The sequence below is a fragment of the Drosophila kikkawai genome, chromosome 3R (genome assembly GCF_030179895.1).
Source record: "Drosophila kikkawai strain 14028-0561.14 chromosome 3R, DkikHiC1v2, whole genome shotgun sequence".
Classification (NCBI taxonomy): Eukaryota; Metazoa; Arthropoda; class Insecta; order Diptera; family Drosophilidae; genus Drosophila; species Drosophila kikkawai.
In genome coordinates, this window is record NC_091731.1 from 10978390 (window position 1) to 10994070 (window position 15681).

Sequence of the window (15681 nt, forward strand, 5' to 3'; positions counted from 1 at the left end):
CGATGTGGTGACGGTTGTCCCCAAAAGCGGACATTTCATACTAATAAGGAAATGAACATTTAAATTATTTAGGGTTAATGAAGTAGGTAGTGGTAGTTCGTTAAAACTACTAATATCACCAGCTACCTACCAACTAGTGCGCAGTACTGAAGGATAAATATATCTGTATATAGGTATATCTCGGATATCACATGGGAGGGGTCAAGTCCCGCGAATCTTAGTGAACCAAAATATCGTCTGCGATAGCTTGAAATCAGATCCTTTGCGAACCTTTGATGATATCTTTGGCGAGGCAATTTGTATATATTTAACGCAAACAAAATAAAGAAAGGATGGTATATGTGTCGCTCGCTTTTCTTCACTTACGCTCTTTTCTGAATCCGATTGACAAGATCTAGCGAGACTTTAGACAACGCTCACGGATTTCTATCACTTCTAAGTGCACTTTCAAACATTTTGCGATAGTTTTTTGGTCCGCTGGTAGAGAGCAAAAGTTTACTCTATACGGGAACACTTAAGCTTTAATCTAGGATTGAGCAGAAGATGATTTGGCATTCTTTATTTATTTCATTTTTTATTATCTGGATGCAATTTTATTTAATTTTCGTATTACAAATAATAACAAATGTATGTATATCAAATATTTTAGTACAATATGCTTCTTCACTTTTCTCACGTTTTATTTTCTTCGTTAACAATAATTGTTTATTAAGACGTAAAAGTTGTTCTCCCAATCTCTCACATTCGTTCGGCCTTCTTCTACGATGAATTCTGATTGTTTTTATTATTAATTTCCATTTGTTTGTTGTTTTTATTTCGTAATAATTGGCGACGTTACGTTCACGGTTCACGAATCCCTTCCATTCACGTGTGGTATGAATGTATGCAAATGTGTTGTGATGTTTATCAATAGGTAGAGTTTATAAAAGATTTTAAGGGGTCAATCGTTAAAAACAAATTATTATATATATGTATGTAATAAAAGAGCAAAGGAAAAACACACACAAACTATAAATTTAATTAAATTAAAGCAAAAAGTGGTCTAAGCGAATCTAAGCCTAACGCGTGTGTGTATGCGTGAAACATTGAATATTGTCCTCATACAAATCATGTTTTTTAATTGAATTAAAATAAGCAATCGTGGAAGCATTCCAATGCGATTCAGATCCTTTCATCCACTGTCACTGCCACTGTCCTCTCTTTCTTTATAAACAGTTGCGCTGCGCTTGGTTTTTTGCCGATTCTTGTCTTGAAATATACACAAAATAAGATTTTGATAGCTGAAAAGGTTTGGAAAGATAATTTGGAATAGGTCGAAATATTTCGTATATTTCAATTTACAATGCGATCGTGGTTTTTGATTTATTAATTTTTATTGTTTTCTTTATTTGCCAATTTTTCAAAAACTTAAAACATTTTACACAAATTAATTTTAAAAATTTTTAATACGTACGCAGTCTGTTTAAAAGTAAAGTTAGATTATACACTCCTACGCCTACATATACATTATATACTCAATATATATATTTATAGAGAAAGATATATATATTTATTGTATATATAGATTTAGTAATTATGATTAAATCTTGCCTTTGCATCATCACAATTCATGTAAAGTTTTTCATTTTTTTCGCTCAGTTTCCATGCGCAAGTTGCAATTTTGTTGTCCACCTTGCTTACTTTTCTTTCATGATACTTTTCGACTTGGTTTTTTTTTTATTTCTATTTCTATTTTGTTTTCATTGTTGTGTTGCTTTGCTTTTGTTAAATTTGAGAGTTCCTTGAATTTTACACACGTATACAGTTATTGTTGTTAGATCGTAGATAAATTTTGCTTGCGCTCCTTGCTCTGCTCTGCTCCTCTTCACAAATACACAAAGATTGTAAACCAATTAAACAGCTAAACAAATTAGTTCGTTAAGTATTTAACATTAGTGCTTTATGTTAGGTCGTAAAAATATTTTGCTAAAAATTAATATTCATAGTTTAATATATATATATAACACACTATTGAAAACTTAAGCGCACAAACAAAACTAAATATTCAAATTAAAAACTAATTTTGCCAAACGTTTTTGCTTTCCCGAAAAAATTAAAACAAAAATTACAAATTACAATATTTAACACAATTAGGGGGGCTGGGGGTTGGGGTTAAGGTTTGGGTTCGGGGCTTAGGTTTCAAGGATGCAGGACTATTTGGGGCTTCCAAAGAAATGCTTTCGAAATATAACGGCACATAATTTTGTAATAATTTCAATTGCTCAATTTTTTTTTTTGTATCGACGACGAAATCGGACAACTTTAACGGATTTTGTGTAACAATTTGCCAATTAGTGTATAGATTTAGTTTAGTTTTAGTTTACAATAGAAAAAACACATTAACAATTAAAACTTACAAATTAAATTACAAATTTAAAACAATATAAAATCAGTACAGTTATCGAATTAAACAAGTCGTTAAAATTAATTATATTTATATATTTGCAATTTTTGAATTGGGTTCAAAGGTTTTAAGTCACCAAACGTGGAAATTTCTAAGGCGAAAAATCGAAAATTTTGCATGCAAAAAGACGCGGCGTTAAAGAATTTGTTATAATTCACTTCCTTATCAAATTAATTAATTTGTTGTGTTTGTGTGTGTTTAAAGAAAAAAAAATTATAAAATGAATAAAGGTTTAAGAGTATTTCTCCCTTTCAATTGCGTGAAAAAGTCAAATATTTAAGGAAAAATTCATGGGGAAACTTATCAAAAATACAAAAAAATTGGTAAATATTTTAGTAATGTTCTTTCTCTTTTTTGTTATTGTAGTTAGAAAATGGCGCACACTTCTCTTCCTCTACAACGACAGTTTACTTTACTTTTATAATTATGTGTATATATGTGTGTTCTGTTTGTGTGTGTGTGTGTGTGTGTTGAGTGTTACTAAATTTAAGCTTAACTATGGTCATTTAGAATTTGTTGTATATATTCTCTTATTGTTTGTGGCTAATATTATGTATTTAAAGTTCTTTGCTGGTTTGCAAATTTTGCGCAAGGTTTAATTCATGTTTTTCTTTTTTATCGTTAAATTTCATTACTTTAGGCAACTGCTTGGTGTGTGTGTGTGTTTTTGTGTATGTCTGTGTATGTGTACTTTTAAATTTAAAAAAACGTTATTGTTTTTAGGCTTATGCTGAACAATGTTCATAGATACGTTTTAAAACACACGCGTCCTTCATCAACTACTGCCAACAGTTTGTATTTTGCTTTATACTTGAGTTCAAAATTGGAAGTATTCTTTCGTTAGTTTAAAACTAATTTATATATTTTTTGTTTTTTGTTTTGTTTTTGTTTCTTTTCGTTTTTATACATTTATATATATTAATTAACTTTTTTTTTGCTTTACTTGAGATCTTGCAATAGCGGAAACTTAAACGACAGAATTTTGTTCAACCAAACACGATTTGTTGTTGTTATCTCGAAATTTTGCAAAATTATAGAATTAAAGAAAGGCAAGTTTCATTGTTTGTTTGTTTGTTTTTCATTGATTTCCCTATAATCGTACTTTGACACGTGTGTGTGGCGTTGTTCTTCTCTTTATAGGCATGGAGTTAGTTAGTGTTTGCAAGTCGGCTTCTGATATAGTATCTGTATTATCTGGGTTATGTTATTATCCTAGCGTACGGCTGTTGGATCTCCTTCCGTATTACTTCTGTGCGTAGCAGTTGTAGATGATGAGTAAAGGAAAGTGGGAAGAGACTATCTGAACTTGATATTGGATAGCTGGACTTTAAATAGAATTTCATAGTTGAGTTATTTAGGTTCGCTGCTAAATCGCACTTGAGCGCTGGCTAATTGATTTCATAGTTTGTCTAGTTCTCCTCGCGGTCTCGATTTCTGCATCGTACGTGTTAATATTAAGTATGCATTACGGTATTAAAATTTATAATATTCAATTGTATTATTAGTTACTGTTTACTGTTTGTGATGTGTGGTCTCCGCTCGTCAGTGTCCTCTTCCTGACTCTCTAATTCGTTGCTTCATTTCGCGGACAGGCACCTGCCCATCCGAGTTTCGTGTTGACTTGCGATTTTTCAGCTTATCAGTATTAGCTTGAGTGTGAGTGTGAGTGTGCAATTACTTAGCTCTACATATTTTTGTATTTTACTTTTACTTCTGACAGATAATTGATTTGGAGTTGCCTAAAACTTACGCTTGTTAAAAAATAGTTCGTTTTCAAATGTATGCAGAAAGTCTTGCCAGTTGCCGCCGCCAGACATTATATGATAATGCTGGGCGGCGCTTTTAATTTTTGTATTTCCTTATTCCTTCTCACTTCAATTCATTCAATCTAATTATTAATTTTAACTTTTGTTATCTTTGTCAGTCAATGTTTCCTCATTAAGCTTTGCTTTTCAATTTGAATTGTGTTCTCTCGTTTCTTGGTGTTGTTAAGATTGCTAAACATTAATTCATCTCTGAGCCTGATCTCTCGTCTGTATATGTCTTGTTGCTTCAGCGATTCGCCAGCTTGTCATTGCTTATATACAGTAGAAGATGGATGCCCTTGCAAGTACATATTGTAAAATGTGTTTACGTCGAATCGAATCTGAATTGTTTCGTGTTTTTCGTTTTTGTTTTCTTTTCAATGTATAAAAGGTGCTACATGCTGCTTAAGATTTAAAATCAATCTGTACGGGCTTAGACTGCTCTCTCTATATAGTTATAGATAAATATATTTGTATGCTTTTAGTTTTAATATAGGTTTGCTATATGCTCAATTATTGTTTCAATTTCAAGTTAAAAACGCTATGAGACAAATTTCTTTATACTTTTTTGTTTTGTGAACTTTTAAAACGATTTGACTTTGGTTTATCTACGTTGTGAGGCTTTCTTTAAAATGTTGTTTGGGCAAAATCGGCTAGACTCTAAATGAAGAATTTGCGTTTAAAATGCTGTTGCTGCAAAGGCTATTTGTTTACGTGATTACATATACAATACATATACTCTCTACTCGACCTATTGACCTGCTATTATGGATATTTCGCATAGCAAATGAAGTTCGAAACGAATCCCTAAACGATGCTTTCTGAATTGCTGCTAATCGTATTCCTTACACTTTATATATATGTTTTTGCTTTTGTTGAAACTAAATGTATTGCTTGTAATAGTGTGGTTGCGAATGGATCTTCTCCAGGATGTGGCTCGGAGAAGGTGGCCGCAACTCGTGGTTGCCGACCTCCATGCGATGTGGTTCGTAATGATTCTTTTAACTGATTTCAATTGGGTTGTGGTTGTTGCTGATGTTGTTGATGTTGCTGTTGCTGTTGCTCTTGCTGCTGCTGTGTGTGGTTTTAACTCCATGCCGAAAACGTATCCATGTACCACTGTTCACCATTGGTGCCTAAAGGTTGCTGTGGTAGCGGTAAACTGCCCCAACTGCCGCCATTTCCTATCAAACCGCTCGGGTAACGTCGCTTAACATCTGCCGGATTTTGGTGACCTCCATCGAACTTACGTTTACCGACTACTGCAGGTTGGTGGGTGGTATCGGCCAGGTCGAGGGTCGGATTGGTTGTTGTTTGTTGTTGGTTGTGGAGTTGTTGGTGATTGTGGTGTGCGTGGTCGTGTTTGTGTGGGAGGTTGAAGGTGTTTTTCGAAAGAAAAAAAAGAGAAAGAGAGTTAAAAATATTGTTAATACAATAATGGTTCAATGTTGTTGCTATTATTTTTCTTGGATTGGTATTCTTTTTATTTTTTCAACTGGTCTATGGTTCGAATGGGGATTTCTTGACGTTGTATTAGTCGTTTTAGTAGCACAATTTGATGGTTTTGTCCATTTTGGTATCGCTTTGCTAATGAGGGGGAGAGCGTGCGCGTTTAGGTACGTATATCCAAGAATATCAAAGACAACACATTTTACATTTCGTTTTTTTTTTTTGTTCATTTAATTTATCTCATCATTGGTTCGGCACATCACAACTCGGGAAGTGTAACTCGACATAATGTTGGGACTCGGGACTGATACATGTACAAATATATCTAAGTGTTGGCGCTGTGTGTTGTGGGTTTACAATGTGCACATATATTCGTGGTGATGGTGAGGTGTGTTATGGGTTACAATTACCGAACATTCATCGGGTGAGTAAAACATTGTACATGATATTATCGCCTAACATGAAACATGGAACACTTGATGATAGTGATGGGTGGTGGCGATAGTCGGGACAAGGCCGTAATTGGATCGCCAGGTCGAAAAGTAATAGAGCGCTGTACTCGAGTGTCTTGAACTGGGGTGGTTTCTTGAAATATTCGCTTGGGTGTGGGCGCTGGCTCTCCCAATTTGAAATTTTGAATTAGAGGGGGTGGCTCGTCCGTCCATTGGGTTGAACTGATCTGATCTGATATGATCATGCAATGTAAAGTGTGATGTGTTCTTGAGTGTGTACTCTCGAGTGCCGCCAATGACGAGTTTATTGTTTCAATTCGATTTTGAAAAGTGTATGTTCACGGGGAACAGGTGGATTGTGACCTACGGCCGAGTGAGTAGACAGTGAGTGTGAGGTGGTGACCCCGGCCGGTCGATGTGGTTCTTTGTTGTGTTCATGGGACAGAAAGGAGCGCCAAAACGTCTGGGTTCGGGCGTTCGGTCCGGTTTATGAATTTTGAATTGGGTTTTAAGTTTGGTTTCTTGCATTCAGGGGGAATCCCATTTAGATTTTTGTTCTTTTTCGGGTCGCGGTGACTTGTGTTTGCGGGAATGCTTCTTGGACTTGTGTGACTTGCTTTTGCTTTTTTCAGACTTGTGGGCTTTACGTTTCTTGACCGGACGGCGACCCTGGTCGCTGTCCGTGGAGGTGATCGACGCGCTACGCTTAGTTGCCCTCCATAAAAGTCTTGAGTGCAGTTCCAGCTAGAAAGGGATTGTGTTTGGTTTCCATTTCGGATAAAAGGATTATATCGCTTTGCGCTTGTCTGTAAAATGTTTCAGCTGCTTAGTGAGTGTGGTGAGTGTGTGAAGCATAAACGAAAAGAAATTTATCATCCGCGAAGACAAAATGATCTACGAAATACAGCCACAAAAATGTAAAGCGTGTTCAAAATGGAAGCGGTGTTTGGGTAGGGGGATGACTTGGAGCAGGTGTGCCGCGCTCCGGGTGGGTTATCGGGGGCTCTCCGCTATATATTTAAATGTATAAACAAGTGTGGATTCCATTGACAACAAATTATAAGATAACTGGTTGGTTGGTTGGTTGGTTGGTTGGTGTTTGTGCGTGTTGTAAACATAATACACGAATCGATTAGTATTTGTTTATACGTAAAAAATAAATAAGAAACGATCTCATTTGGTATCGGTGGTCACCCTGTGTGTGTGAGTGTGAATATGATATGTAAGAAAAATGTTAAAGGGCGGTTATATTATACATAGTATTATATATGGGGTCATATGGGCATACATGTTTCTTGTGTGTGTGTGTGTGTGTGTGTGTGTTTGTGTGTAGAGGCTACTAAACTATTTTCGGCTCCGCAAAGCATGATCGATGAACTCACACTCGATATACATAGTTCACACAGAATATTATATGCATGTATATTGTTAAATTAATGGGCTAGAGTATAATTAATATGTAAATAAGGGTTTATATATTAGGACTTGTGCAATCGCAATCGCAATCGATCTCTGATCCGGTCAATCTTGCAGCGCGTTTCGTTCTCTCTTTATAAGTATATTATCATAAGTCGGCGCGGGATTTAAGAGAAAAACAAACGAACGTAAAAAATTATATACACGTACGTCAAAATTTTGGATGGCACTATTTTCATTTAGGGGGGGAGAGATTGATCGGAGCCCTCCCACGTAACCCTTTGACTCTTCCAGGGCGCTTAGTTAGTGGGTGATGTGTATGGTGGAGGGGACAGGGTAACAGGGACATAAATACTAATCGATTCATAAACGTTTACAGACTTTGCTCTCGTATATAGTTAGGCACATATCCAAGGCAATATGTGTGTAGAGACACAGTTACACAATTTGTTATAATGGCTCTCCATATAAATACATAGGCGGCGGTTGTGTGTGTGGGTGGTGTGTGTTCTGGTGGGTGTATGTGGGCGTGGCCAGTGCCAGTTGCTGCTTACAGTCGGACGAAAAAAGAAAAGCAAAGGCATGCATCAAAAATCGTAGCATACATCTCAGCGCGGTGGCACAAGGAAACGAACGAAAAATGAAGAATCCCAATCGTAAGCAGCAAGTGCACACAACTACTATGACTTGACAAAAAATATTTAAGAAGAAATATACACGATTATTGAATAAGAAAGAACAATGAAAAGTATTAGGCGAACAAAAGAGAGAACATGGAACCAAGGAGTAGGGCAAAACGTTACAACATTTAGAACATTTACAAATGCGAGACACACGACATTTAAGTGACCTTCTTGGGGGGTTTGGGGAGGGGTTTTTCTTTCGTTCTTGGGGGATTATTCACACACTAACAAAATCTCTCGTTAGGCTCGGTTCTTTTTGTTGGTGTGTGGTGTGTGTGCGTGGTGTATGGTGTGTGTTTGTGTGTGTCAAGGGGTGTAGGTGTGGCTGTGGGTGTGGCATGTTTACATTTTACTTGGCTTTACTTATTAATTTATATGAATTCGACATTCGCCATGTTTTTCTCAAGTTGGTTGCAGTTTGTTGGTTTTGTTTATGCAGTTTTTCAGTTGGCGCAGGTTGTTGGAGGGTTTCGTTTTGATTCGATTTGGTTTTTGGTTTGAATTTCGAGGTCGATTTTGTGTTTGAGTTTGAGTTTGATTGGTTGCTTTTTGTTGATTGGTTGTAGTGGTTGTGGTGTATTATTGATACGTTTTTCTTGTGTTTGTTGAGCTCACCTGGTAAATTTTGTAGCGGCTTGACGTGCTGGGTGCCACGAGCGCTGGGACGCATTGGCACCACCCCACGGACCCCCCCGGTTGCTGCCGGCGCCCCCTGACCGGTGGCCCCCCGCTGAGCTACTGCCGCCGCCGCCGCCTGTCCCGCCGCCGCCGCTGCCGCCGCCTGTGGCACTGTTTGGGCCCCCAGACGACTGATGCTGCCACGCTGGCCAACGGCTCTGCCACGCGGCACTGTGATTCCAGGCCCACGACCAACTCCCTACGCGATCGTAGGTTGTCGCGATCATGATCATCACATGGCAACGCATCGCATCGCATCACATCACATCACACCGCCGGCATCGGCATAAGCACATCCGCATTCACATCCACATCCGCATCCGCAAACCGGATATCGTGTTATCGTTATCGATTCAACACCATCAAGGTAGTCGTCGTCATCGTCATCATCATCATCATCATTTTGCATGCATTAGTTGCGTTTGTGAAGGTGGTGTGTTGAGTGTGTGTGTGGTGTGTTTACGGTTCGTGTGTGGTGTGTGAGTCGGGGGTGTGTGTGTGATTCGAGAGCGTGTGTGTGTTTTGCATTTCCAGATTCGGTTCCGTTATCCATCATTAGGGTTTATCCATCGGTCGTTGGTTTTGCGTTTCGATTTCGTTTTTGATCAGTTTCAGTTTCAGTTGAGATTTCAGATTGAGATTTTTGGTTCGAATTGCGTTTTACAATAACATTAGCATTTATACATAATTAAATGTGTTTGTATATATATGGATCGCCAAGATAGGTGTCAAATTTTTGGTCATTTCAAATTTCGAATTGAACGAAAGGTAAGCAAATTAAAAACGTTTTTGAATTGATTTTGGAATTTGGAATGGCGAATCGTTGCGAATTTCGAATTTGGTTTTGTTTTTCGAAAAAGGGGGGTCGGAATAGCGGTTTGGTTTTTCATATTTTTTTTTGGTTTTTGAATCGAAAGGTTAACGATAGATTTTGGTCATTTGGTTGGTGGTGGATTTTTGTTTTTAGATTTTGATTTTGATTCAGGTTGGTGGCGTAGATAGAATTTGTAATTTTAGTGTGGTCATTTTTTTGGATTTAGTTTTGACGAACATATATATAATTTTTCAAGATTTGTTGTTTTTTTTTGTCATATTGGTAGTACCGAAAAACAAATGAATTGTTTGTATATATAGATAAGTATATAACAAGAACACATAAAAAGAAAGAAAAGAAAAGAAAAAAATCGAAATAAACGCGTTAGATTCTTGGTGTAAAACTGTTGTTTGATTGTACATACACGAGATGTAATAATGTATGCATATAAAAAAGTATGTATTATTCATATAGAAATTACTAAATGTATATATACTGTTCTCTGTATCAAGTGTTAACTGAGTGAGCAGATTCAACTAGTCAATTGGGTTTTATAATATACTTATAAGTTATATAACAACGGATCTGGGCGCTTGGAACGTTCGGAGGTCCAAGCAACAAAAGTTTTGCCTCTTGCGATTGACACAATATATGTTGGTTTGAATGAAAAGAATAACTTTACCATGTTTGTTGTAGATTTGTTTTTAAAACGTAACTAAGGGGGATTACAATAAGCGTATGCGGTTAATATGTTTGAACATTAAAGCGTTTGCGATATACGAAATAAATACTCGGTTAATATATATACTAAAATAAAGCGACGCGTCGTGATTGAAAGCGCTTCACTTAATTGCTAAAATTTAATTAAAATTAAAACGTCAGCACGCCGTGTTCAGCTCATAAATAAACTATTAATGGTTGTTCCTCCAGCCTGGCGATGGACTGTGCAATTAAAATTATAAATAAATAAGCAGGTGGCGGGGCATACGTACAAGCGAAGCATAAGTTAAGCATAATAAAGCACAATGTGTTAATTTTTCGATTGGATTGCGGCGATTGCGTGGCGGATGGAGTCCTTAATTTATGGGATGTCCGTGTGGTTAAAGCAAAACAGTGCGGGACAAGCAACAAATAATCCGCGTTCGTGTGGGTGTGTGGGCGTGGCATGAGCATAAGCATTGGTTTTCCTTCTTTTTTGTTCGTTTGTGGGTGGTGTGGGTGAGTGGGTGTGTGGTGGAATTTGGCGGCAATATACGTGCAAATTTTGACTTCATAAACGAAACAGAGAGAATATAATTTTGGGAAATTAAAGCCAAATAATAATAAAGCTGGCATACAAAATCAACTACAGTTCGGTCGGGGCGGAAAGGCAATCAATGAATCAACCGAGGGAGTTTCTAAATAAGAAATAAATCAACTCAAATTCTACAAAACTAGTGTTTCTGTGTGCGTTCTTTGTGTTCTGTATCTGGTTCTTCGAATTGTTTCCCGATGCGAGTGAGTCTAACGAGTTCGTTTCGCTGGAGTTGCAACGCACCATAACGGAGCCCGGCGAGCCACTGGAACCACTTGCTAAGCCCCTGGCCGATCGCTGACCCCCGGACAGCGATGCATTCTGGGTGGCGCCACCCGACAGCGGCATTATCGATCCGGAGACTCCTCCTCCTCCACCTCCGACGCCGCCGCCGCCACCGTTACCAGCTCCGCCAAGTCCCGAGGGGCTTGAGTACTCATAGAAGCTGTAGTCCCCATCGTAGGAGCGGTACAGCTCGTCATAGTACGGATCATTGGCATAGGTGCCGGGCCGGAAGTCCGAGAAACCAAAATAATCGTAATCATAGTCTACAGAGGGGGATGTTCGGGATTAGGATTAGGATTAGGTTGAAGTTTGGCTACTGAATGGACCTAGACCTACATAGACCCCTAAGCTCCCTGCTTGATCTCTGATGACTGGTGCTGCCAATTGTTTCACTTTGCCAATGTTTAACGAATTGGTCGCGTACCGGGGGGACGGGATGGGGATGGGTGTTTGGTATTGGATGTTGGTAGTCACTGGTACACACACGCACCAGCAGTAGGTGGCTTAAGTAGATGAGACTTGGGGTTACTTACCGGTGATATAACATCAAACAGTATACAGGGTGCTTAACATTCGCTACACAGAGAACACAATTGCAACATTTAATAATCATAAACAGCTATGGACAACGTTAAGGTTTAATGTCTAATGTCTATGCTTTGGTTATGGCTTGGATATGTTGTGGTTCTGGTCGTATATCGGTTTGGAGGGGTCTTACAGAGACAAAGATAGAGACAGAGAGAGAGAGAAAGTCGAAGGTAAAGGGTAATGGGAAAGAAACGAAAGGAAAACAGGACGACATCGATAAGGAAATAATCACTGACACATGCAAATTAACCAAACGATAAGGACAAGAGTGGAAGATAAGTACGAGCATTGACACATAATCTTGCAAATGCGAGTATCGAAAAGAAAGAAGGAAAGTAAAAAAGCATCAACATTTACGATTAGAGCGACGAGAAAAGTAAGAGAAATAATCGGTGGTGCTTCTGTGTGGGGTTACTTCAATTGATTGCCAATATTGGTTAGTTAGGGGGTTAATCATCTCGATCTAGCTGGATACTCTTTCATACTCGACTGGGGCTCGAAGGGCAGTGCTAGGCGTGACCTTGGGACATGGGGTGTGTGTGTGTGTGTGTTTGTTTGTTGTGTGGGGGGTGTATGATAATACAGGTGTTAGTGTGTATAGCGGGCGCTTTCTATTAACCTAACGGACCGTTCATTTACCAGGTAATCCTTCGCAAAACTACTGATTACATAGGCCTTGGATTACGTAGTACATGGACGACCTGTTGACTAATTAACCAAAATGAGGCGAGGGTTAAACAATAATCTAGATGAACAGAGGGAGCTAACAAAACGTTGCGTTCGATGGCACAGACATGATATCGGTTTAACTTAAGGCTTAGTGTTAGGCTAAATCTGCTTGGGGTTAGTTGGGATACTTTGGCTGCTGCTGCTGCGGCTGGCTGCTTCGGTTAGAAATCGAACTAAAACTAAACACAGAAACCTAGCCAGTACTGTGTGTGTGTGTGTGTGTTAGTGTGGGCGAGTGTGTGGTGTTTACGTGTGTATGGGTGGCGAGTGTGCCTAACAACTTGGCTAACTGACTACGAGAACTAAACCAAATTAACAAAAGTTATTAAGTATTTTCTTTTTTTTTTTTAAATCTCAATCGGTCCCAAAGGAGGAGGCGCCGCCTGTGGGCCCCCCACTATACTCTCATCGGCATTGCCACCGGCCCGCTGCCGATGGCTATGCATATACATACATACATACAGACATCTAAGAATCGTATCTGACGGATATTCACTTGGCGAATTTGCCAAACTTACCGTAGTCGCGAGGTATCGGCGTACGCAGCGGCATGCGCGCCCCTTGCAGGCGCATGGGCGTCAGGGACATCATGCTGGCATGTGTCGGCGACAGATTTCTGTATGGAGACAAGGTTTCGAATCTTTACAAGGTAATCCCACACAGAGATGGCATTTGATTGAATTATTGGTTTATGGTTTTTGCGGTTCGGTATTCGGTTTCGGTTACGGTTACGGTTACGGTATTTGTGTGTTTGGTGTTTGGTTTTTTTGGTTTTTGTGGCGAAATCAATTCGCGTGGCGGGCATTTGGCAATTGGCAAAGAAAGAAAAATGAAAATAATAATAATAAGTTAAGTTAAGAATAAATTGATTAGGTGGCGACTTGGAAAGCAAACAGTTTGAATTTGGTTTTAGCCGAGAACTAAGAGTGCCCAATGTGGAATGCATTGAATGCATGTGTTTTGTTTTTTTATTTTGTTCTTTTAGAATTTAGCGCCGATAAGTTATTGATGTTTCTGTGCTAGGCAAGTGTTTAGAAGTGGGTGGAGAAGGGGTCGGAAATACATACCCCACGATCCCGGGACGCGCTTGCATCATTTGCATCATACGGCGCTCACGGGCCCGCAGAATCTCCTCCTTTTTCTTCTTGTCCGAGGGGGGTTTGGCGAGAGAGACCTAGGGAAATTAAGGGAAAATATTCAATAACAAGCAAATATTTCCTAGAGAGTATTACCCACCTCAATATTCGAGGCGCCGATCTCCTTGCCATTAAGGCCACGCATAGCATCGACGGCGCTATCACGATCCTCAAAGTGTATAAAGGCATAGTCTTTAATTTTCTTAACGCGTTCCACCTTTCCATATTGCTCAAATTGCTCCTGTTGATGTTAATTATTATGAAATCATTACCAGTAAGGACTCCTGTGCAGCTCACACTTTACCTTCAACTTATCCTCGGAGACGTCCTGAGTTAGATTTCGCACATAAAGAACTTTAACCTTGGACATAGTTTGTTCATCCGGCTCCTCCTGTGGATCGGCCCAGTCGACTATTATATCACATCCCCAAACCTGCCAGGAAAATTAACATATATAGTCATTAGGTATACATATCTCTATATTTAAAGACAAGACTCACCTTAATTCTACCAGTGCCAAGTCTTCGTTTGGCCAAAGATGCCGCCTTGTGCGACTCGTATTCGAGAAAGCAGAAGCCGCGGTTCTTTTTCTTATCATCTGGCGAACTGTATATGATTACCTCGTAAAGGCCAGCTATAGGTTCGGATTCGGGATCAGGTTTATTTATAAATAAAGAAAATTGTCATTTGAGTACAATAAATTTGCGAGGTGTTATCAGTTCAAATGCATTATGATTAGTTGGTTGCATATGTAAAGTTCGAAACGAAAGAAATACAACAAAAAAGTATTTGTATCTGTACTGGTACTGGTACTGGTACTGGTATTGGTTTTTGGCAGGTGTGTGTGCGAGTATGTTTGAAAGTACAGGTACAGTACAGGTGATAAGACACTGAGAGACGCACTCGGGGCGAGTGCCTATAAATATACTTGTAGATGGAATATTGCAATATATATTTAGACGGAAAGGCGCAAAATTTTACACGACAAACTGTGCCTCTCCGGGACGTTTGTTATGTAAAATAATTAATATTTCCGTGATCTGAATCTCTTGATAGTACGTTCGTTGCATATATATAGAGCGAATTAGATGATTTCGAAAACCAATGCCAACAATTGCCGCTTGCTTAACTTTTTGACATATTTTTGAATAGTTGAATGCGCTAAGCTAATAACATTTTCGATTGGTTCGAGATTTAGAGACAGTTATTACAGATAGAGAGAGAGAGCGGGGTATAACATTAAGTTGGATATGTAGTACGTATAGAGAGTATTTGTAAAATGAAACACACATTTAGAAAGACACTTAAAAACCTCTGTGGCTGTGGCTGTTGCTTTTGCTATTGTTTTGTTTTTGATTGTTTGGATATAGTATATTATAGTACATGTTGCAATAAAAAGAGGAAATAAAATGTAACCGAAAACACAACACGGAGTAGAGCACACATTGAGCTTGGATTTCTTGTTCGTTTGGAGAGAGTAATGGAAACGATAACGGGAAAACTATACACAAACATAGCCAGAGTTATAGACAGATTATATATCGGATAGAAGAGAACGTGTGTACACTGAGATACAAGAGAGATCGGTAGATAGAGAGATAGAGATAGAGAACAATAACAACGTAACAACGTAACGAAAGATGGATAAGATTTTGAATTTGGCTTAGTTTCTCGTCGATTCGTTTGCATCAATTGCTCGGGGAAGTAGCGCTTATGTGAGAGATAGATACAGAGAGAGTTAGATTAAATGAGTCATTTAAGGCTTGTAGTCTCCAGTCATTAAGTAAGTGAATTTTTCATTCATATATATTCAACGTGAATGGGCCGAAACATATCGATTTGAGTGGACGAATTGCTGTTTCATATTGGTTGGTTTTAGGGGCGGGATCGCTTTCATATCGGTTTGATT

The 15681-nt window shown here is 38.6% G+C and overlaps 1 protein-coding gene across 14 annotated transcripts in view; it reads right to left on the reverse strand.

Annotated features, from left to right (window-relative positions):
- Positions 1 to 554: 554 nt before the first annotated feature.
- The window catches only part of Syp (synaptotagmin binding cytoplasmic RNA interacting protein), a 58173-nt gene continuing 43046 nt past the window's right edge, over positions 555 to 15681 (reverse strand). For 3 of the 14 annotated variants that reach the window (XM_017162002.3, XM_041774372.2, XM_017162001.3), the window contains 8 exons: positions 14273 to 14406; positions 14077 to 14205; positions 13873 to 14013; positions 13704 to 13810; positions 13155 to 13252; positions 11278 to 11582; positions 8864 to 9125; positions 555 to 5510 (listed from right to left, as the gene is read on the reverse strand). In XM_017162002.3, coding sequence (XP_017017491.3) covers positions 5335 to 5510; positions 8864 to 9125; positions 11278 to 11582; positions 13155 to 13252; positions 13704 to 13810; positions 13873 to 14013; positions 14077 to 14205; positions 14273 to 14406 — 1352 coding nt within the window. In that variant the 3' untranslated portion in view covers positions 555 to 5334. Of the gene's footprint in view, positions 5511 to 5897; positions 6972 to 8863; positions 9126 to 11277; positions 11583 to 13154; positions 13253 to 13703; positions 13811 to 13872; positions 14014 to 14076; positions 14206 to 14272; positions 14407 to 15681 lie in introns of those variants that run through there. The other 11 variants (XM_041774376.2, XM_041774375.2, XM_017162004.3 and 8 more) reach the window with 7 other exon arrangements.